This window comes from Podarcis raffonei, chromosome 10, assembly GCF_027172205.1.
Source record: "Podarcis raffonei isolate rPodRaf1 chromosome 10, rPodRaf1.pri, whole genome shotgun sequence".
Taxonomy (NCBI): Eukaryota; Metazoa; Chordata; class Lepidosauria; order Squamata; family Lacertidae; genus Podarcis; species Podarcis raffonei.
The window spans coordinates 23,927,813-23,951,123 of NC_070611.1; the positions used below are offsets into that span (position 1 = coordinate 23,927,813).

General features: G+C 42.7%; 1 protein-coding gene across 5 annotated transcripts in view; it reads right to left on the reverse strand.

The window, feature by feature from the left end:
- Positions 1-627: 627 nt before the first annotated feature.
- MDFIC (MyoD family inhibitor domain containing) overlaps positions 628-23,311 on the reverse strand; it is a 45,315-nt gene continuing 22,631 nt past the window's right edge. For all 5 annotated transcript variants that reach the window (XM_053407394.1, XM_053407397.1, XM_053407393.1 and 2 more), the window contains 2 exons: positions 12,303-12,575; positions 628-1,385 (listed from right to left, as the gene is read on the reverse strand). In XM_053407394.1, coding sequence (XP_053263369.1) covers positions 1,138-1,385; positions 12,303-12,575 — 521 coding nt within the window. In that variant the 3' untranslated portion in view covers positions 628-1,137. The remainder of the gene's footprint in view (positions 1,386-12,302; positions 12,576-23,311) is intronic.

The window sequence follows — 23,311 nt, forward strand, 5'->3', positions numbered from 1 at the left end:
GGGCAAAAGGAAACACACGGCACTTCCCTGAATTGTCATCACACTTCCAATTAGTTTTCCTTAAATACAGAGAAGTCACACCTTGCACATCTAACTTGCACACATTTAACTTGTGCCAGGAAAGCCTGGCGTGAAAAGAACATTTAAGCTCCCATGCTTGCTTACTGGACTCTGGGAAGCTCTTACGAGATCTTGGATGACCCCACAAGAGCTTCTCAGAGTTTTGTAAGCAAATTTGAGAGTTTAAAATCTCTCCTCCTTGCATGGGAGGCAAAACACACTCAATGCATCAGCTTCAGAAATGTAGGGATGCACACAAGTGTGGTTCCATGACTATGTACCTGATTTCAACTTTTCCTGGAATGTAACCTCCATGCAAGTTGTGAATCAACTGTATAGTATAGTAATTTGATGGGGTGAACAGCGCTTTAAAGTTGCAATTGTACTTACTGCAAAGTAAGCACCACTGATCTCAACTGGAGTTGTTTATTTAGTAGATATGTATTATAAAATATGAATCAGTTTGTTTGTGATGCACTTTAGATAAAACTTAAATTATATAAATCTACAGATGAGAAAATAAAATATTTGTTCACATTGCTGTTAAAACAAAAAACACAGTAAAAAGTATTTTTTTTAAAAAAAACCCATTACAAATATTTCCCACCAAGAGATTCACTTAAGTGGAAAGCCCTCATGAAATTGTTGTTACTTTGTTCCAACTCTGCTGTTTTCTATCTCTTCTAGTAACTTGTTTGTTAGTGAAGGGGTGGTAAACTCTGTCAACCCCCTGCCTGCACACAACAGGAAACTACAAAGGGCTAAAACCCTTTTGTCTTTATCCAGGAACAACCACCAATGGTTGTTTTACCTGCGTGAGCAGGTCTTTGCGCAGTCAACCACCCACTACAGAAAATTAGACCATCAAGCATTTGTTCTTATGAGTTTGCTTTTCTTCAACAATTGTTTATAAAATCAAGTTAACAGTGCAGAAAACCAGGTTGCTGCAAGTGTGTCTAAATGTGTCCTTTGAAAGCGGCTGTTGTTTTATTTCAGAGAAACACACAAAAACTTGAACCCTCTCCAGTTACGTTGTTGATGTTTTTTAAGAAAGCAGAAAAAAGTGATAAAAAGTTATCATGATGGGAAACAAATCCCACAGCATTCCATACAAATTTCCAAACAGTCTGATGATTCACAACAGGCATCCATTATGCCACAGTCCATATCACACGGGCAGTTGCAGTCATCTCCCATTTCTTCTCCACAGCAGCAACAGCAGGCTTCTACTGGGCAGACCCCACATGACGCTTGTCCCAGGACAAGGCTACAGAGGGTGACGAATTCGCAGAACAAGCAGGACAAGATACAGTGAACACAGCAATCTTTGGAAATGTGGCACAGCATGTTGAGGGAGAGAGGAAAGATAAAAGGAAATAAAAAGTTAAAATTGCATTCTAAATGCCCACTTGGGTTGAAATATTTTTTTTAAAGAAGAGCAATACAAATTGAAGCTACTTTTTTTTCTTCCCACAATACATAGCTCACATTCCTTGATTTCTGCTTCTGTGCTGCACAAAGGTTTCATCAGCTCAGCACTGAGAGGAACAATATATTCACAGTCTATAACAAATTTTAGCATAGACCAACATGTCAACAAGGTGTTGACATTGTTCTTCCATTTGATGAGACTTATTCAGCCAGTAAGCTACAAAATACAACCCCTAAGTGAATTTCATCTAGCAAACAGAGAAAAATGAGAGATAGGGTGGTTCTTCCAGACCAGTATTCTTCTGGACGTGGCATTTACACACTCAGAATAGAATCCATCCCTTTCACTCTTTTAAAAGAGATACTACTATCCCACAAGTGAATTTTTTATGTATATATTTCTAGTAATTTTTCACACCAGTTCCCAAGTCTGTTCTATGCATTTTTTAATTGCACTTAATGCAATGCTCTAAGACACAGCTATGCGCATTTTACTGTCTTAGCCATCCAGAGATTCATCTTGGGTTTAATCTAGTAATTAAATCAGCAGCAGACAACCACCCTGGATATCGGAAGGACTGTCTTCTATCAAAGGCTGCCCAAATTCTCCACTCTGCATTTAGATGGGTAGTGCCCACGGAAAGGGTTTTGTAGGTCACAACATCACCTGCACCAACGTTAATGTCTTTTCTGCATCAAACACTTTCTTTGTCTCAAGACAAGTTTTATAGCTGATATCAGACCCACCGAAAAGACAGCCAACAAGATATAGAACACAGAAGTTTTTGAATTTAAAATCAGTGAGGGGAAATGCAGCTTCTAAATTTCTTGTTTTGCACTGAATTCCATCCTGTCTTTTAGCCACAGGATATCCTGTGGACAGGATAAGAAGCTAGCGCATAGGTGGGGAAAGGCAATGGAAATTCCATTCACTTTCAAAATCAAACTCTATAGAAAATTCAGAATTTCAGGAATTAATTATCTAGTTTATTTCACAAACTTCAAAAAAATTGAGGTTGAGGAATCTGAGACGCTTGGGCTTATAAAAGGGTCATAACACTAGTCTAGTGAACACTTTGAGGGTTTTTTTCTTTTGAACTGTTGAGCTCTCAGCTGTATCACAAACTGTTTTTGAAACTCCCACCGTTCAAAAAGTGTTTTTTTATGTGATATTGGATGGGTTGGGGCTGATATTTGAGAAAAATAAATCTAAAGCTTCTTGGGCTCATGGAATCAGGTTCACAGTTCTTTGAAACATGTGTGCATGCATGAGAAGGAGAGACCAGCAATCCAGGCATTACTGTACTTGAAAAATAAAATTTGACACAGGCAAGACAGCAGAGTCAAGCCTCTAAACTACATAAAGTGAACAAATCTTTTTGATTTTGGGTAGCCAGACTGTACTAAGATAAAATAGTGTCAAGTTAAACTTACAGTCTTGTAGTGAACAGTTCAGACAACTGAACAAAAATGGGTGGAAATAAGGTTTATATTTTAATTCATTAACACTGCTATCCTGTTCTTGTCTACTTGTTCTTGTCTACTCAAAAGTAATCCCCACTGAGTTCAATGGGACAGAATCCCAGGAGTGCAATCCTAATTCTACCAGTCACCCTACAGAATTTACAAAGTCAGCTATATGCAGGTGCTTGTTTTGTCAAACATCTCAGAAAGTAGAGCCCAAAAATTGATCCACTACAGATGTTCTTCTACCACTTTCAGGTCAAGTATAGGAGGATGAAAATGTACACATATCCTCCTCCCCACAAGGATATTCTCAACTCTCCCCTCTTCACAGAAAGTAAGCATGAGCCACTCATACTTCCTCTATTGCCACTTTAAACAAACAAACAACACTTTGCTTCAAAAAAAATAAAATAAGAAAATACAAAACAAAATAAAAATACACCAGAAACTTCCTGTTGCAGCTTCTTTAAAGCATCTGAAGATGGCCTTCAGGGAACATCTCTTAATATGAGCCACCGAAGATCTCTGTGAAACCCTTATTGACTTTTCTATTGGCTCCCACCTTTTAGAATTATCCTTCACTTCAGATGTAGTATGGTATGGTATATGGGATTTCTCATTTTTCCCTTCTTCTTCTTAAAGAAAACAATGCACTTTGCTCTGGAAAGCAGACTTTAAACATGTTATAGAGAACATGTGGCCTTTCAGATGTCATTGACCTTCAACTTCCATCAGCCTCAACCAAAATGGACAGGGCTGATGGGAGATGGAAGTCAACAACATCTAGAGGGCTAGATGCTCCCCATCATGCTATGTGTTGGTTGCCTTTTAAATGTGGCACTTTTCGTGTGGATTCTGTTTATTAGTGTATTGAGAGTTACATGCTGTGTGTTTCATTTTAATTGTTTTAGTATTTCACATTAATTTCAGTCCCCTTTGCTGATTTTGAGAAGTAGGGAAGGAGATCTGATAAATGACTGGGAAGAATTGTGCATTCGGCCCCCCACCCTTGAAATGATGAAAATGTGTTTTTTAATTGAAGAAACTGGTGTAGGAATTGTGACAATAGGGTTATTGGGAAGAACAGACAAGCGCTAAAAGGCTTGCCCTCGAAATACATAAACATCTTGGCTTAAGTAGCATTACTTGCATTTGTTAGCTCATTCCTACACACAATGGTCAGAAATATGCAAATAGGTTGAATGTAGCATGAAAAGAGGTTATGAGAAACAAAAAAGGGGGAAGAGCTATACTAAATAAGCTAGATGGTAAAATAAGAAGAGTGGTTGGGTGCATTAAATGGGATTCTTTATGTGAAGAATAAATGTACCTGTAAATGACCTTCATCCAAAGCTCAGCAGATATGACATGTGAAGTGAAGCTGGGGAGTACAAGTTCAGTGAAGAGGACCAAAGCCAGATTGATGGGGATTAATTAGCTTGTTGTCATGGAGATTGTACTTGAATAAATCTAATACAATTTCCTCCCTTTTTTAATGTAAAGGATGGGCAGAGAGGAACAAACAGCTACATTGGCTTCAACACTTAAAAATAAGTGTATCTTATTTTTCCCCTCCATCCGGGCAGTTTGATGCAAATCAAAAAGGGGGTCTTTATTTATTCCATTCAACAGGTTCTTACAGAGGCTTAGAGGGAGAGAGACAAACAGCACAACAAATTCTTTCTTGATTCTTTAAAATCAAGTTTAGTCATATGGCTGACACCCTTCTGTTTCATACAAGCCTTCCCTTACGGAAGACTCCAGCCACAGATGTGATTTATTCTTATGAAATACTCTTATTGTGTTATTGTATATCATCGTTTAGTCTGTAAATAGATTAAGGAAATTCTCAATCTATTTAAAGGGCAATAAATATTTTCAAACAGAGAAAGAAAATGTCAACGAAATGAAGATAATGACTGCAGAAGAATGTAGACAAATAGCTACTGTAATGCAACTTTTTTTTAAAAAATTGTTGGCTCAGTTTCCAGGCTTTCAAAATGAAATCTAACTTTAAAAAGGCAAAGAACATTGCATACACCTACCCACAATGAACATCATTCTGTTTGTGGGGCTATCCAGAACAACTACTTTAAAAAAACCCTAGTTGCTTTCTTTTCAGCTCTGAAAAGAGCCATTGCATTCTATTTACATAAACAGACATAAGGCACTGGTCTAAATAAAGACACTTCATTCTCAGATAATTAGCAATGGCTAAAGTGGTCTATGCATGCTCAACTACACAGAAAAATGTGAAAATATAATTATTCTGATTGGGTATTAATGTGAATTGTTTTTAAAAGTTTTCTTTTATGCACATTCTGTTAACATGGGTTAGGCGGCTATATTTTGCTATTCCATTTCAAGATTACATATCCAAAATAGCCTTCTTGTCTGTTTACACATAGCCTTCCCCAAGTTGGTGCCCTCCAGATTGTTTTGAACTACAACCTGCAATGACACAGACATACTAGACTGGGACTAGTGAGAGTTATACATACATACACAGGACAAGAATAGTGATGGTTCATCTAGACTATGGTCAATTTTACCCAAAAAGCTACCAGAACCATTATCCTCAAGAAGTTTCAATTCAGTACGTAGTCTGCTTTAGTCCTAACTTACTTACCAGCTGCCTAAAAAGTCACACAACTAATTTGATTTTATGATCTGCTGCATCTATTTTCCCAACAATGCAAATGCTGTCCCTGCCACTTTTAACAGCAGTATGTGGGGTGTCTTTTTAGCAAGAATATAAAGGCAGTACCCACATGCACACAATGAAACAAATAGTATCCAGTAGTTCCCTAAAATGGTCCAATTCTTTGTAAACATTTACATTGTAAACACTGTAAACATTGTAAATATTTTGGATTTTTAAAAAGTAGTAAGAACCACACATTTATAATAACTGGGTACAACCATTCTATGCTATATAGACTATGCAGATTTCCTTTATTTATAGGCCAGAGATGGCTAACCTGTGGGTCTCCAGATGCTGATAGAATAAAACTCCCACCACCAAAGATGTCCAATGGCTGGCTGATGGGAGTTAGAGATCCAAATATCTGGAAGGTCACATTAGTCATCCTGAATAAGGCACCTGTTGTTGCAAATCCATACAGTCACCCTTACATATTTTAAACTAAACTACACCACAGAACCAGTGGTGGTGTAGTGGCTACAGTGTCAAACTACGGCCTGGGAGACCAGAGTTCAAATCCCCACCTGGCCATGAAGCTCACTGGGCACTTTGGGTTAAGTCACTACATCTCTCAGCCTAATCTACACCTCACTAGTTGTTGTAAGAATAAAATGGAGGGGAAGAGAACCATGTATACCACATTGAGCTCATTGGAGAAAGAAGGTAAGCTACAAATGCAATCCATCCATCCATACAAGGCATAATGTTTCATTTTATTGTGGGAGATATGGGTAGAGAGGAGAAGAACAATAAACAATTCAAAATGCCAAGTTGACTAAAGATGAACAATCCCCAGCTTTAAAAACTAAGTATATACAGCAGTTAAACAACTAGTGTATATATTATCAGCAATATTCATGAAGTTGAGGGAAAGAGGCTGCACTGAAGTGCATCTCTTTACATTTTGTGAACATCATTTCTTTTTTTTGGTTGCTCAGTTTGGAGAGATCGTTCTGAAGCTCTTCATAGTAAACTAGTGTTTTCACCATACTGAACAATCTTGGTGCCATTCCACCAACTTGCTATTTTACTTCTCATACCCAGCACCCGATCTTTATTAATAGGAAGTGCTGATCCTGATACAATCCTGGAGGGAACCCCACTTCTCACTACACTGCGCTGTGAAGAAGTACAAAGTTTATCTGTACCCTCTGCTTCTAGTTCCTTAACCAGATACCAATCCATAAGGCAACTCCTCCAATTCCATTGCTGCAAGGTTTACTTAGGAGTCTTTGGTGAGAAACTTTGTGAAAAGCTTTTGGGAAGTTCATTCATATGTATGTATATATGTGTGTGCGTGTGTATGTGTGTGCGTGTATATATATGTATATATATATCTCAACATCATCATCATCATACTGGATATTTGGTGAGACCCTCAAAGAATTCTAAAAGATTATTTGCAAGGAAGAACTTCTCTTCATCAGAAGCCATACTAATTCTTCCTCAGCAAGAGCTTGTTCTTCTATATGTTTACTATAAATTCTACTTTCAATAATACTTCCCACCAATTTATCTGGAACAGACATTAGCTCAATCATGGGCCTTTTTTTTTTTTGCTTCCTCAGAGATGCAACTTTTAGAACTGATGTGACATTGGCAACCTTCCTATTCTTTAGGAAAGAGGTCTTAATAAGAAACTGAATAATTTTGTTAAGCAATAAACAATTCCATGTTTGGAACTGACAGGCCAATTTCTAAACCTTTACAAAAGGCTTTTATGACAAATATGTTCAATTACAAAATGCTGACCTGGGTCAGATTTTTTTCAGCTATATTCAGAGAGAGATCAGGAAATTCAAAGAAAACCTGTAAGCACTCTGTTCTCTCACAGCAAGAATCAAACGGGTAAAACCACTATCAAAGTGGCAGCTGAGGTCCTCAACAAGGCTTTACTCAAGGCCCCGCAGAGAGTGGAACAGAAGTCCCAGCAGGAGATACAAGACTTATATAGACACTAGACATAGGCATGGTGAAGGCCAAGGGCAAACTCTGAATGTCAATTTAAAAAGTCAAGCCACAGCCAAAACAGCCAACAAGAACATCTTAGGATGTTATGTACGTTGATTAAATGTTCAAAAATTAAAAATAATGACTCAAATATATGTTTTTCTAATTCCCTTTACAAACATATTTAAGAACACAAACATTCTGTTATGCACAGTTAACCCTCATTAAAAAAACCAACAACTACATGCTCAAGTGACAGTGTACTAGCCCATAAGCTGGCACCATTAAAATCCACCACCACCAGTTCAGAAACTGATCAATAGCAGGTAGGTCACAAGATTCAGTACTCTTAAAATGTGACCTTTTAAATAAAATTACATTTTTCAGAATTGGGATGCAACTGTGGCAGGACCCAAAGAAAACCAAAGCTCAAATGATACAAAAAAAGGCAAATCTATTATTTAAATCCAGATCTGTATACATCACATCAGAAATGGGAGTTAGAAGATACTCAGGCCTTGCCATGTTCATGGCTTATCTCTACAGCAGACTCTCATTTTTCTTCAGCAAAGCTACCATACCAAAAGTGAGCCCATACAGGAAAAAGTGGGGGTTTGGGGGGACAACGTGCAGGCTGGCCCCCACATTCTCTACCTGTGCAACCCATTCACCCTTTATTTGGATCTCCTGCTTTATGAGTGACTGGGGTAGATACAGGTTTAAACAGATGCTGGTGTAGTTTGTAACTCGTTTTTTTTTCTGTAGGTCAAACAGAGATGCAGTTTTAAAAAAGAAAAATGCTAGCCGTGTCAGTTTTAATTTGCTGAATTAAGCCACTGCATCATCCTCCTATACACAAGATGACAATACAGCTTGGCCACAAAAATTAAGCTAATTTTAAACACTTTGCTTGAAATAACTGCAGCTAGTGTGGCAAGGGTTAATAGATTAATGCTCAAGCCAGGAAGGAGTAGCCAAAAACAAATATACATTAAAAATATGCCCCAACAGAAACATTGCTGACAGGGATCTTGACATCTATTAAAAAGAAGGGGAACTCAGCAGCCTGTACAGTGGTACCTCTGGTTACGTACTTAATTCGTTCTGGAGGTCCGTTCTTAACCTGAAACTGTTCTTAACCTGAAGCACCACTTTAGCTAATGGGGCCTCCCGCCGCTATGCCGCTACTGAACGATTTCTGTTCTCATCCTGAAGCAAAGTTCTTAATCCGAGGTACTATTTCTGGGTTAGCAGAGTCTGTAACCTGAAGAGTCTGTAACCTGAAGCATATGTAACCCGAGGTACCACTGTATTTTTTAAAAAATGCACTGTACAACCTAAAACAACGTTTTCTAAACAAAATAACTGAAGTAGATGAGGTGGTCTGGCATCCAGGAGCACAATCCTCCAATGAATGTGCCAGATGACACTTTGGGGATATTGCCAGAGAAGCGAGGAAGAGGAACTTAAAATTGTTCAGTTGAGTGCTGGGGAAGCAGGAAACCCTGCAAGCAAGGATTCAAGAAGGTCAGACTGGCATGGTGCAGGAAGGTAGGCACAGAAGCGAAAGAATTCAGAGAGGCGATTGGTACAGGAAATAAGATGGCACAGCTTTCAGAAGCTGAGAATCAATGTCAGGAACTGAAACTGGGTGTTTCTAAACAAATGAGAGTCCTAGTCATGCATTACTTGTGTGTAGGACACTTGGTTTCGCAAACCAGAGCAGGCTGGCTCTTCATGCCCCTTCAGGGTCACACTTAACATCCTTCTTTGCAGTGTTACTTTTACCCTCCAATGGTAACATTTAACACCTGTTCAGAGACAAACAGTGTTCTTTCCTCCTTCAAAAGCCTACATTAACAGAACACCAAATTTAAAGAGATTTTGATCACAGGCTATACAGCCCAACATTATATTCCATTTAACATACAGAAATTAGAGCCAATCTACATATTCGGAAATATTGTATGGCACGGTGCTTCCTAAGTTACAACATCTCAGGCTGCAAGTTAGGAGCTCCAATGCATAAAAGCTGTCCCAAGAATTTCCAAGAATGACGAATATAAGGCTAGAGCATTCTCCCTGGCAAGCTTTCTACACTTGGGAAAAGGGAATATGCTATGAGGGAACATTAAATAATGTGGTCTCCAATCTACAAAATGAAATGGTGCTGTTTATGATGGACTGCACCGTTCAGAATTTCTGAATGTATAGAGACGAAAGAATTGATTTATGAAGACTAGTAGTGCTAAGTGAAATCATGGCTTTGACAAAGTAAGCCCCTACAAACTGGTAAAATTTAGAAGACGTGTAACAGCAGTGTAAAAACATCTGTATGTATTAGACGTAAACAGCTATTCATCTATGGAAATCTAGGTTCCAAGAAACTGCCAGGAATTACTTCTTGAAATACATTTTCATGTCTGTATAAGAGACTCTATTTGGCCTCTGTTCCTGATTTTTCATTCCACCAAACAGTGTGCTAATACAGCCAGGGGATACTTCCTAAAACTAAACACAGCTCAGGACTGCATGGATTATAAGCCCAAGCACGTTAGCCATGGCTAAGTCAGGAATGACTGGTAAAAGACAAAGCAGCAGCTTGGACCATAATCAGACCATGTAAAATTATAAACTGATATGCAAAAGAAATTGGGGAGAAAAGTCTACAAAGTCCTCATTTAAGCTTGTTAAAATTCACCTGGACACTTTCTAACACAGAGCAGTTGCTGATTGGGTCCAAAATGTATTTCCTGCTTTGCTCTACCCTTCTGTTTCAGCCTCTTATCCTACTTCACAGGAATTAGTCTGTAACAATGCAAACACTTCATATTCTGTATCTCTAAACAGGCGCGTTTGGGCCTTTAAACCTCTCTTAACTGACTCCCTAAAGCACAGTGAGACAGATACCTGACATGAATTGGTGTCTGACTACCAACAAAAAAACAGGAGAATCTACCAGTTTCTGTTTTAACAGATAAAGCAAAGTCTGCTGATCGCAGTGTCATGAATAGGAGAGCAGCAGGTTTAAAATAGGCTTAGGAACCATGGGGCCATTAGAGTAATTGTGGTCAGCAACACACACAGAAATGAAATATGTTTACTTAACGGACATGCACTGTACAGTGAGGAGAAATAAGTGAAAACCATTCGTATGTGCAAATTATGTATTGGCTTTATAGCAGTATGGTGGTAATGTAAGCACTGGCCTAGGTTTTGAATACCTTTTGGACAGCACATACAGGCTGCTCAGAAATGTATTATACAATTTTCAATGACAAAATTTCATTGACAAAAAGCATGCCAATACACATACTGAAGTATTCGCTAATCTCTTAAGAGAGGGGTGAGGAACCTGGATGCATTCACCCATGGGGTTAATTTGTGTTTTGTTTTATTGTGTGCCTTTTATACTGCAGGACCTGCATACTCCCATGGCATTCTAAATTTCATTCACACCAGTGGGAACTGCAGTCTGAAATGAAAGTTAAAAACCGGGATCCCACCTCTGAGTTGATAAGCAGAATAATTTATCCTGCGGTCTGTGTAATGCTCCATAAGTAGCTTTCCTAATGGAAAGCTACTTGTGGAACATCACCTACCCAACCTCCAGCCCAGGACTGATCCAACAGGGTGGGGATGATGCTCCACAAACAGCTTTCTTTGAGGAAAGCCTTTTGCGTAGCCTCACCTAGAACTTGCAGGATCACAGCTGTTATGGGGAGTGGGTGATCCTGGGGGTGTGAGGTTCCACAACTAGCTTTCCTTAAGGAAATCCAGTTGTGGAGCCTCTCCTGGACCCCGCAGGATCACTTGTTGAGGGCAGCGGCAGGGGGGAATCACCTGGACCCTGCAGGATCACAGTTGCTATGGGGAGTAGGCAATCAAGGGTGGGGGTGGTGCTGAGGCTCCGCAGTGGCTTTTTTTTTTTAAGGAAAGCAACTGGTCGCATCACACACACCAGGATCCACCCATCTGCTCATCAGCTCTTAAGCAGAGGGGTGATTCTGTAGTATGAGCCTCTACTGGACCTGCAAGATCGCTTGTTGAGGGGTAAGGCCAATGGCATGGGGTGTGAGGCTCTGCAACAGGTGACTAAAGTCACTTGTGGTGCACCCTGCAAAGCCTCAGCTTACGCACAGATCTATAGAAAGTTCCGGAGCTACAAGCAGATTCCAGACTCGCAAATGGATGCCTCCCTTGTTCTCTTATAATGGCAATGGCGCTCACTTGAGAGGCGCTGGAACTGAGTTCCAGTGAATTCCAGCTCGTTGTTGAGTTTCTACTTCCACGAGCCTCAACCAGCATAGTAAATGGTCAGGGACAACTGGAGTCTATAATACCTGGAGCTCATCAGGTTCCCCTTCCCTGTCCCAAGTCAAATCATTTCCCCTCCATGTTGTATATGTGATGGCATTGCCAAACAGCAATTCAGAGATTCTCCATCTACAGATATGATCAACAGTGAGGTGCACAAATGTTTTGAAAGCAGGAAATCTCTCATTTCAATTTCCTTCAAATACTTAATCTTTTCCTTTGGGGAAGTAACTTGTATTTTATTGTAATGATTTCTATTTGCTTCTGGAGCACGACTCGTGCTCTTCAATTATTTTTAGCTGATTGTGTAATTATTAGCGGGAATGGCTTTTGGTTATTCTGTGTTCAGTTTACTTATAAGGTTTCAGCTTACCTTCGGGTGAAGAGCCTGGCTTGTGAGAGTATGCAGAGCTCTTCTTGCTGCTTCCACTGTTGACAGACAAGCTGGACTGAATTTTTCTGTGCATTTTTTGGGAAACAGGTGCCGAGAACTTTCTGTTATCTGGTGCCCCACACTTGACTCCATTGTGCATCCCACTTGCATTATTCAGCCCAGTATGGCCATTTTGTATTTGTATTTTGCCTGTTTCTTCCTTACACTTTTCCAGTGGTGAAGCATTTGGTTGTGGCAAACGCTGAGGTTGTGCTTTAAAAAGAACAAGAAAAAGAGACAGTGGTTTAACACATATCTATGGAGAAGAAACTCTTTCCTTTCCCTTTTGAGATCCACACAAACACACACTGAAGGCCTAGGAAGCCCTAGGGCATTATTTTTATGTTGTCTTCAGCTTCAGTGTCATTTCCAACCTGAAGAAGAAGAGGATTGGGCTTGAAAGTCAAGGGCAAATGGAAGATGTATGGACTCAAGGACCAAGCCAGAGGAACTTGGGAGTTGCGTGAAAAGGACACCCTAATTTTTTCCCTGAAAAAAACCACACACCACAAAAGCAGTAAGCAATGGACCAGGTTAACCCTCTCCTGCAAGGTTTCCCCAATAGACCACTGTTTACCCAAAATTACCATATTTGCATACATATATAGATGTGTGTGTGTGTGTGTGTGTGTGTGTGCATGTGTATGTTTTCCCTAGTGAAACAAGTATCATGGGGGAACAGGGGGAGGAATTTAGATCAGCAGAAAGATTTGAAACCGCATGTCCTCCAATGCCACAGCCCTACACCAATTTAGTTTCTCCATCACAACTGCTCCCCAACTCCTTTCTTGAGATAACAGATTGGAATATCCAAATACATATTTCTACATCCCATCTAGTTTGGTCTTAAGTGATAAGTGAGCACAGTATCCAAGACTATTAAGTAATGCCTTTACTGTTTACATGTATGTAAGTTAAGAAAGGATTTTCAATTCACCATTGCCATGTTTTCTGGAAGATAAGCGAATTTATAAGAACGTCAACTCTTTTCTTGAAATGAAAGATTTGTTTGTTTTAAAGATACTGAGCTGTAAGCCAGGAAGTTCCCAATTTGAATCTCAACCTTGCCCTGAACTCACTATGTGGCCTTTGGCAAGCTACACTCTCCCAAACTTAGTCTGCAATATAGGAGATAACAATACTGTCTTGTCTTACAGGGCTGTTATAAGGATTACAACTAGATAATGCGTGTGAAGTGCTTTGAGCACTTGACAGCTGTACACAAATGTTAAGTATTTATTAAGTACTGCTTGCTATAATAAAATAGAGGACATGTAATGTTTATATTAAAAAACAAAATACTTTGAGGATTCCCATGTTAAACAATATAAATCTTAAGAGCTGTGAAGCCAAGCAGAGAAAATGTAATATCTTGAGTCAAAGCAGGATTCTCTAAACTGGACTGAAAATTAACCCACATTATTTATTACATTTCTGGGTTGCATTTTAGCCAGCAAGTTAGAATCATAGAATCACAGAGTTGGAAGAGACCACAAGGGCCATCGAGTCCAACCCACTGCCAAGCAGGAAACACCATCAGAGCACTCCTGACATATGGTTGTCAAGCCTTTGCTTAAAGACCTCCAAAGAAGGAGACTCCACCACACTCCTTGGCAGCAAATTCCACTGTCGAACAGCTCTTACTGTCAGGAAGTTCTTCCTAATGTTTAGGTGGAATCTTCTTTCTTGTAGTTTGGATCCATTGCTCCGTGTCCGCTTCTCTGGAGCAGCAGAAAACAACCTTTCTCCCTCCTCTATGTGACATCCTTTTATATATTTGAACATGGCTATCATATCACCCCTTAGCCTCCTCTTCTCCAGGCTAAACATGCCCAGCTCCCTTAGCCGTTCCTCATAAGGCATCGTTTCCAGGCCTTTGACCATTTTGGTTGCCCTCCTCTGGACACGTTCCAGTTTGTCAGTGTCCTTCTTGAACTGTGGTGCCCAGAACTGGACACAGTACTCCAGGTGAGGTCTGACCAGAGCAGAATACTCTGGGAATACTCCCATGGCCGTTTAGATAAAATTGGAACAACTGGTGAATATTAAAACAATGATGCTAAAACCCACCATGAGTAAAACAAAAACAGCTGGTTGACAAAGGCAGAGAAGAAAAACCAAAGAACATGATGAAAAAACCACCAACTTCTGCTAACAGCAAATCAAACCCTGGATGATTCTCCAGAAGCCCACCACAAACAGAAGCATGCAGCTACCATCTAAAGTCTGCTCTTTATTTTGTATTAAATCAATGTCAGAATATGCATTTTTAGATCAGGGCATCAACATTTTTTACGCTTGTGGTGCTCGGGGGGGGGGGGGGCAGAGACGCTCCTTAAGATATTCAGGCCCCAGATCCTTTTGAGTTTTAAATATCTAAAAATGGCCAGAAACAAACTGGTAACTAATAAATATTTTTAAAAATAGGTTTAATATATAGCCGCTTATACTCATAAATATGTGAACTAAAGCTATTAGTAGACTGGCATCAATACTCTGGAACACTGTTCCTGTTGAACTAAAGAGAGGCACCCACAGCTATGGTGTTCTGTCACCTGCTGAAAACATTTCTGTTTCACCAAGTGTTTTCCAGAGAATTAATCTGATTCAGTGTTGGTCATCTGTTGTGTATTTTATGTTTTTATATGTGCTGAAAGCTGCCCAGAGTGACTGATGAGTGGGGTATAAATAATAAAATAATAATAACAATAACTTAATTTTATGTTTTGATTATTTTATGTACCCTATCATATTTACATGACTTATTAGCTTGTACTGTCATATATAAAAGGGCAGTTATATTTTGGTCAGGTGAAGTTTTTGGCCCAACGAAACTTATTCCCATATTCCCTAAGCAGCCTTGCATCAACATTATATTAAAACTATCATGTATAATAATTGAAAAATCAAAAAGACACAACAAAGGAATGAGGAGTCCTTATAACACAGACAGCATAAATTTACAGCCCAGATTTAGTACACAATTTAAAAGTTTCATAAACCACAAAGACAATGCAACTCTAAATTGTGTAAGAGGTTGTCAGGGAACTGCCATCTGAGACTAAGGAGGTGAAAGGGCTCATGGAGGGTGAGAGAGACCATTCAGCGGAGGAGGGGACCAGCAGGGGGAGAAGTGGAGTTCCAAGGGAAAGTGAGTCGGAGGGAGGGCTCAGAGACACTTCAAGCGGGAGCAGCGGGGAGATTTCAGGACCTCCTGTAGGGACACCCACTCTTCGGCGGAAACTGTCACGCCGAGAGTCCAGAAGACGCGTTTCCGTTAAGGAGCTTTTATGCTGGAAGAAGTTCCGTAAACGCCCACTGTCCGATTCAACGAGCGATTGATGGAGTCATGTTTAAGGAGCTCCATCACAGACAGAGGTTTGGGGACTTAGCCAAACTCTGAGGGATTAGGATTTTACGCACAAGCAGCTCATCATCCCATCACAGCAATCGGACAGTCCCTGAAAGCAGCTTGTGCAAAGAGGCATCATGAGTAACCCAGCCGGAGCCGGAGGAGCAGCAGGAGCTGGAGAGGGTCCAAGCCTGGAAGAAAGGTACAGAGTGTTGGAACTCCAGCTAGCAATGCAAACGGCGAGGCTAGAAGAAAGGAGGGCGCAGGATGCAGAAAAGGCAAAAGGCGCTACACTAGCAAGAAAGGTGCCAGGAATGGTGCAGAAGTTTGGGGGGGACCCCAGGAACTACCAAGCCTTTAGGACAGAGATGCAGTATGCTCTCGAACTGCAGTTTAACGACTTTCCCGACGAGGCATCGAGAGTGGCGTTTGTGATTGGCCATCTCGAAGGAGGGGCGAGAGATTGGGTCAGACCCCTGATGGCAGGGAATAGTGACATGCTGAAGGACGCGAGGAAGTTTTTTCGCGCCATGGATTTGATGTTTTCCAGCGAGATTGAACAGGGGCTGGTGCGCAGACAATTGATGGCGTGCAAACAGGGGAGCCGATCGGTTCGTGAGTACTGGACTGAGTTTACAATGTTGATACATAAATTGGGGTGGGACCTATCGGCGGAACCCATTCAAATGATCTTTGAAGAGGGGCTTTCTTCGGCGGTGAAAGACGAACTTTCCCGGGCGCCCAGGGCGGAGTCTATGGACCAGCTGACCAAATCAGCGCTGACCATTGGAGCACGCCAGGAGGCAAGAGCCTTGGAGAAGCGGGAGGGGAAAGGAGAGCGTTGGAGGGATTTCCGCATTCCAGAGATTCCAGAACCAAGTTTCCCGCCAGGAGAGCCGATGGAAGTTGGAACAGCGCGCGCGCGCGCAGTTTCAAATCCCAGTGAAGGGAGGAAGAAGGAGGGAAAGAGCGCCAAGAAATGTTATCTCTGCCAGCAGCCAGGTCACTTTGCCAGAGTCTGCCCGCAAAGAAAGGAATGGCAAGGGATGGCGGGAGCTGTTGGGGGGAAGGAGGAGGAAGTCCAGGAGCCAGTAAAAGCCAACGCCTGTCTGCCTCTGTCAGGGCACTGCAGACAGGCCAAGGAGCAGTAAAAGTGCCCACTCCGGAACCTCCAAGACCAGCCCTAGTAATAGAGGTGTTGCTAGAGCTGGCAAACGGATACCCACTAAAGACTAAGGCGCTGCTGGACTCAGGCAGCTCCTGTAATTTTATGAGCAAGGAGTTTGCAGCTGAACACCAGATACAGACACTCCCTTTAAGCAACCCCCTGCAGGTCACCACGATCGATGGGAGGGAGCTGCTGGGAGGAGAAGTCAGCCTACAAACCGTCCCAATGGTTATGAGGGTGGCCAGGCACACTGAGAGGATAGCGTTCAATGTGGCCACCCTGGGAGGGGCTCCAGTCATTTTGGGAATGAGCTGGCTAGCGTTGCATGACCCGCTAGTGGGCTGGCATCAGAGAGTGGTCTCCTTTGGGTCAGCACATTGCCTGGAACACTGCAGAGAGGGAAAGGTGCCAGAAGGGGCAAAAGCCTCTCTAGCAGGGACGGAAGTGGCGGACAAAGGGAAGGTGCCCAAACAATACGCTGACCTGAGCAAGGTCTTCAGTGAAAGGGAAGCTGATAAATTACCACCGCACAGAGACTTTGACTGCCAAATTAACCTGGTCCCTGGGGCCCAGCTCCCCGTGGGCAAGCTGTACGCCATGTCAGACAGGGAAATGCAGGAGTTAAGGGAGTTTATTGATAAAAACCTGAAGAGGGGCTTCATCAGAGAGTCCAGAGCGGTGGGGGGGAGCCCAGTGTTTTTTGTGGACAAAAAAAACACGGATAAACCGAGATTGGTCGTGGACTACCGGGCCCTAAATGCTGTGTCAGAACCAGTGACTTTCCCCATGCCCAGGATTGATGACATTTTGACCAGGGTGAGGAAAGGAAAGATATTCACGAAACTGGACCTGAGAGGAGCATACAACCTGATACGAATAAAGAAGGGGGATGAATGGAAAACCACCATGTTCACCCCTTTGGGGGCGTTTGAATATCTCGTTATGCCATTCGGATTACAATCAGGCTCCGCCTGTTTTCAATCGCTCATGAACCACGTACTGGGACCTTTGCTCTACAAGAATTGCGTGGCCTTCCTCGATGACGTGCTGATATATTCAGAGAATGAGGAGCAGCATGTAAAGGATGTCAGGGAAGTGCTGAGCCAGCTGCAAGCAAACCAGTTGTGGGTGAAATTGGAGAAGTGTCAGTTCCACACCAAGGAGGTGGAATTCCTGGGGTACCGCTTATCAGACAAGGGATTAGCCATGGATCCAGGCAAGGTCCAAGCGGTGCTGGAATGGAAGACACCGAAAACGAAAAAAGATGTGCAAAGGTTCTTAGGGTTTGGGAACTTTTACCGTAAATTCATCAAGAACTTTGCCCACTTAACGGCTCCCATCACGGACTGTCTAAGCAGCAAGAAGAAATTCGTTTGGACGGCGGAGGCGGAGCACGCTTTTGAGGAATTGAAAAAGGCATTCGCTTCGGAAGAACAGCTCCTGCATGTGGATTTACAGAAACCCATGAGAGTGGAAACTGATGCCTCAGACCGGGCGGTGGGGGCGGTGCTGCTTCAGCCAGGGAGCAATAAGTCGGAATGGAGACCGTGTGCCTTCTTTTCGCGTAAGCTGAACAAATCCGAGAGGAACTACACGGTATATGACCGAGAACTACTCGCCATTCACGAAGCGTTTCGGAGATGGAGACACTTACTAATTGGCGCACAACATAAGGTGCAAGTGTGTACGGACCACAAGAATTTGGAGTATTGGAGAACGGCACGGGTGCTCAACCAACGACAAGTGAGATGGGCCCAGGAGTTCTCCAAATTCCATTTTGAAATTTGCTATGTGCCAGGTCCAGAAAACATCAGAGCGGACGCTCTCTCTCGCAAACCTGAATATTTGGAGGGGGAGGGAGCGCCGGAAGAGAGACATATTATCCCAGAGGACCACTGGGTGTGTGGTGCGGCCTGGGTGGGGCAAAGAGAACTGGTAGAGGGAACGGTAAATGATGAGTACGCCCAGGATAAGCTCAGAGGTCTAAGGAGAGAGGGAGAAGACCCCGGGGGTTTTGAAGAAAGAAACGGGGCATTGTATTACAGAGGGGCGCTATATATACCCGAAGGGGAATTGAGGGGGAGAGTACTCAAACAGCTGCACGACAATCCCACAGCGGGGCATTTTGGGCAACACAAGACCATGTGGTTGGTGACCAGGGAGTTTTGGTGGCCCAAGGTGAGGGAGGATGTACGGGAGTATGTGAGAAGGTGTGACCAATGCCAGAGAGCCAAAGGAGAAAGGCGGGCACCAGCGGGGTTATTAGAACCGTTACCCACACCAGAACGACCGTGGGAGGCGGTGTCGATAGATTTTATGACTGATCTGCCCAAATCCCAGGGGAAAACCGCCATACTAGTCGTAGTAGACCTGTTAACTAAGATGGGTCACTTTGTAGCTTGCTCACATGCAGTCACGGCGGAAGAAACAGCGAAATTGTTTGTAGAACATATTTTCAGGCTGCATGGCGCCCCCTTGAGGGTGGTTTCCGACAGAGGGAAACAGTTCACGTCCAGATTCTGGAGGAAACTTATGAGCTTGTTGCACGTAGAGGTCAACTTTTTGACTGCCAGGCACCCTGAGACCAATGGGCAGGCGGAGAGAGCAAACGGTATCCTCCAACAATACCTGAGGTGTTATGTCAATGACAGAGAGAACGATTGGGTCGAAAAGTTGGCACTAGCGGAATTTGCTTACAATAATGCAGAGAATGTGTCCACCGGGATGAGCCCCTTTTTGGCTAATTATGGGTGCCACCCCAGGGCGTTTCCAGGGGAAGGAGGGGAAAGATGGAGTGTTCCGGCCGCGGAACTTTTGTAGAAGAAATGGAAGCGATCCATCGTCAACTCCAACTCAACTTAGAAAGGGCCAAGGAAGAATATAAGAGGCAGGCAGACAAGAGCAGAAGGGAAGGTGAAACAATTAGGGTGGGCAGTCGGGTCTGGCTATCAACCCAAGGGTTGCCGTTCAAGGGGGGTTGCAAGAAATTGAGACCCAAAAGATTGGGACCATTTGAGGTCATCCAACAGGTCAACCCAGTGGCGTTCAGACTCCGGTTACCGAACCACATGAAACTGCACCCAGTATTCCACAGGTCATTACTGTCACCATACAGGGGGGAAGGTGAAGGGGTATCCACACGGGGGCCAGCCATAGAAGAAAGGGAAAGCCGCAACCATGTGGCGGAAATCATCGACTCCAGGTGGAAGGGTAATCAGGTGGAGTATTTGGTCGCGTGGGAAGGGGAACCGGAGTCGGAAAACACCTGGGTGAAGGCAGAGGAGGTCCGTGACGAGATCTTGATCGAAACGTTCCACCAAAGGTTCCCCAGAAAACCTCAGCCAGTAGCGAGGTTTCGGAGGGAGTACTTTGGCACCACCGACGATGAGGAGGAACTGGAGGGATTCAGGGAATCGGAGTTGGAAGGAGGAACAGACTCCGATGAGGAGGAGTACGTGGAAACCGGAGACAGCAAAGGGTGGAGGGAAGTGTTCGAAACTTCGGAAGATGAGGGAGGTTCCTTCAGGGGTTTTGCTCCCTCGCCTCCCGCAGAGGAGGGGAGGGAAGGGGGTGAAGGGGGCCCTGGAGGGGAGGTGGATGTCAGGGAACTGCCATCTGAGACTAAGGAGGTGAAAGGGCTCATGGAGGGTGAGAGAGACCATTCAGCGGAGGAGGGGACCAGCAGGGGGAGAAGTGGAGTTCCAAGGGAAAGTGAGTCGGAGGGAGGGCTCAGAGACACTTCAAGCGGGAGCAGCGGGGAGATTTCAGGACCTCCTGTAGGGACACCCACTCCTCGGCGGAAACTGTCACGCCGAGAGTCCAGAAGACGCGTTTCCGTTAAGGAGCTTTTATGCTGGAAGAAGTTCCGTAAACGCCCACTGTCCGATTCAACGAGCGATTGATGGAGTCATGTTTAAGGAGCTCCATCACAGACAGAGGTTTGGGAACTTAGCCAAACTCTGAGGGATTAGGATTTTACGCACAAGCAGCTCATCATCCCATCACAGAGGTTATCAAAGTAACTGACCGGTTTAAGAAAATATATACCGTACTTTTCTGTGTATGACTGTTGTTGTTTTTTACTCTAAAACAATGTTCAAAATCTGGGCTCGTTTTATACACGGATAGTATCTCCCCCCATTTTCTTAAATTGGAGTCCCCCAAAATAGGAGGTATCTTATACATGGGGGCGTCTTATAGACGGAAAAATTCGGTACATACCAGTAGAAAAAATATATACAGTGGTACCTCGGTTTACGAACTTAACCCGTTCCGCAAGTCCGTTCTTAAACTGAAACAGTTCTTAAACCAAGGCGCACTTTCCCTTACGAGGCCTCCCGCCACCAGTGCCCTTCCACCGTTCAGATTCCATTCTTAGACCGAGGTAAAGTTCGCAAACCGGGACACTACAGTGGTACCTCGGGCTAAGAACTTAATTCGTTCTGGAGGTCCGTTCTTAACCTGAAACTGTTCTTAACCTGAAGCACCACTTTAGCTAATGGGGCCTCCTGCTGCCGCTGCACGATTTCTGTTCTCATCCTGAAGCAAAGTTCTTAACCTGAGGTACTATTTCTGGGTTAGCGAAGTCTGTAACCTAAGCGTCTGTAACCCGAGGTACCACTGTACTTCTGGTTTTGTGGAGTTCGTAAACCAAATATTTTGTAAACCGGACTGTTCTTAAACCAAGGTACAGTGGTGCCTCGCAAGACGAAATTAATTCGTTCCGCGAGTCTTTTCGTCTTGCGCGGTTTTTCATCTTGCGAAGCACGGTCCGTCGCAACTGCACCTCTTCAAGCAGCTTTAAGAAAAAAGGAAAGAAACTCGCAAGACGTTTTCATCTTGCGAAGCAAGCCCATAGGGGAAATCGTCTTGCGAAGCAACTCAAAAAACGGAAAACCCTTTCATCTTGCGCGTTTTTCGTCTTGCGAGGTACCACTGTACCACTATATCAGTAGTATATAAGAACTTATGTGGAACAGGCTCGTGACATATGGAAAAGAGACTTGCACTGTCGCTTGCATATTGGTCTCCTTTGTCCCCGACTCCCCTGCAACAGATATGAAGGGGGGCAAAAGCACCTCGGCCTCAGAGAGTTGGTGCGCCTGACTCAGGCAAGAGAAAGGTCAGATAAGTCACACCACACTGTCCATTGCTGACCCTACCCCTGAGTCAATTGGTGGGATTTTGTAAGGGGTGGTGGGAAATCAATTAAAAAACAATGAATGGTACTTCTGACAGGAAACAGGGATTATAGGAACTCCATGTTGCCCAACATCTAGTAATAGCAGCCTTTGATTTTTCAAGAGAAGAAGGGTTTTCAACTACCATAAGGACAAAAACAATGGCTGATCACAGTGACCCTCTGCTTCTAGTGCACAAGTACACACACATATTACTGAAAACATAAAAGCCTCATTTATACCAATGTATGTCAAAATGACCTTAGTTAAAACACTGGAAAAGGAAAAAATAATATTTGTCAGAATAACTAGACCTGCAAATAAACATTTGCCTGGTTGCTTATGGGAAACAGGACATGCCTCTAAGCTAAAAAACAGTGAAGCTTTATAGTTCTGTCTTTCTCTCAGGCCTCATGGCTAACTAGATATGTGTGGTCAGGCAGGAAGTTTCTTTCTTTTTTAAAAAAGCAGCACACACTCTCTTGCTCTTATAAGCAAGGCTGATAACTTATTATTTAATTCAAACCTTTTGGGTCGACCCAGCCTTTTAGAATTAAAGACACAACACCAAAGCTCCACTCAATCATAGAAGTATAAATTCATTTCAAGTACCTCCAGTGATCACAAGTACTCTTGCAATTCACTGACAAAAGGAAATCCCCAAAGGTGGTAGTAGGAACTTAAAATGCAATAGCTTTTATATAGAATACTCCCTTTAAGTGCATAAGCAGAGACAACTTATCCGAACCACTGGCATAAAACTCAACATTCCCCATTTCTATGCAAGACTAATTTGATCTTGTTCCATTTTCACCCTATGTAGGTATTGATAAAGAGGCAATCATCTCTGGGATGTGGAAGTATCTTGCCACTTAACAGTCTGGCAAGTAGATGCATTATTTGGAATTCTTAGGTATAAAATGTTATGCTTCACCAATTGTCAGCTGTTGGAAAATATGTTATCCTTTGTCAATAAATAAGAAGAGAGAACATAGGAAGAATTCTGTAAATCTAAATGACAAAGTTATTAGAATTGACAGTTATGACCTTTAGAATCTAGCAGAATTGGAAATGGTTGTTTGCAATTGTTTACATTTCAATATCATATTACAATACATGACACATGATCATCTCCTCTGTCTTAAAACATCAGGCCTATTTTTCCAATTAATGGGCAATACGAAGTCTTGGGGAAGTCTAGCCATGCAAAGTTATTTGTTTTACTTTCATTTTATTATTTTTACTAGGA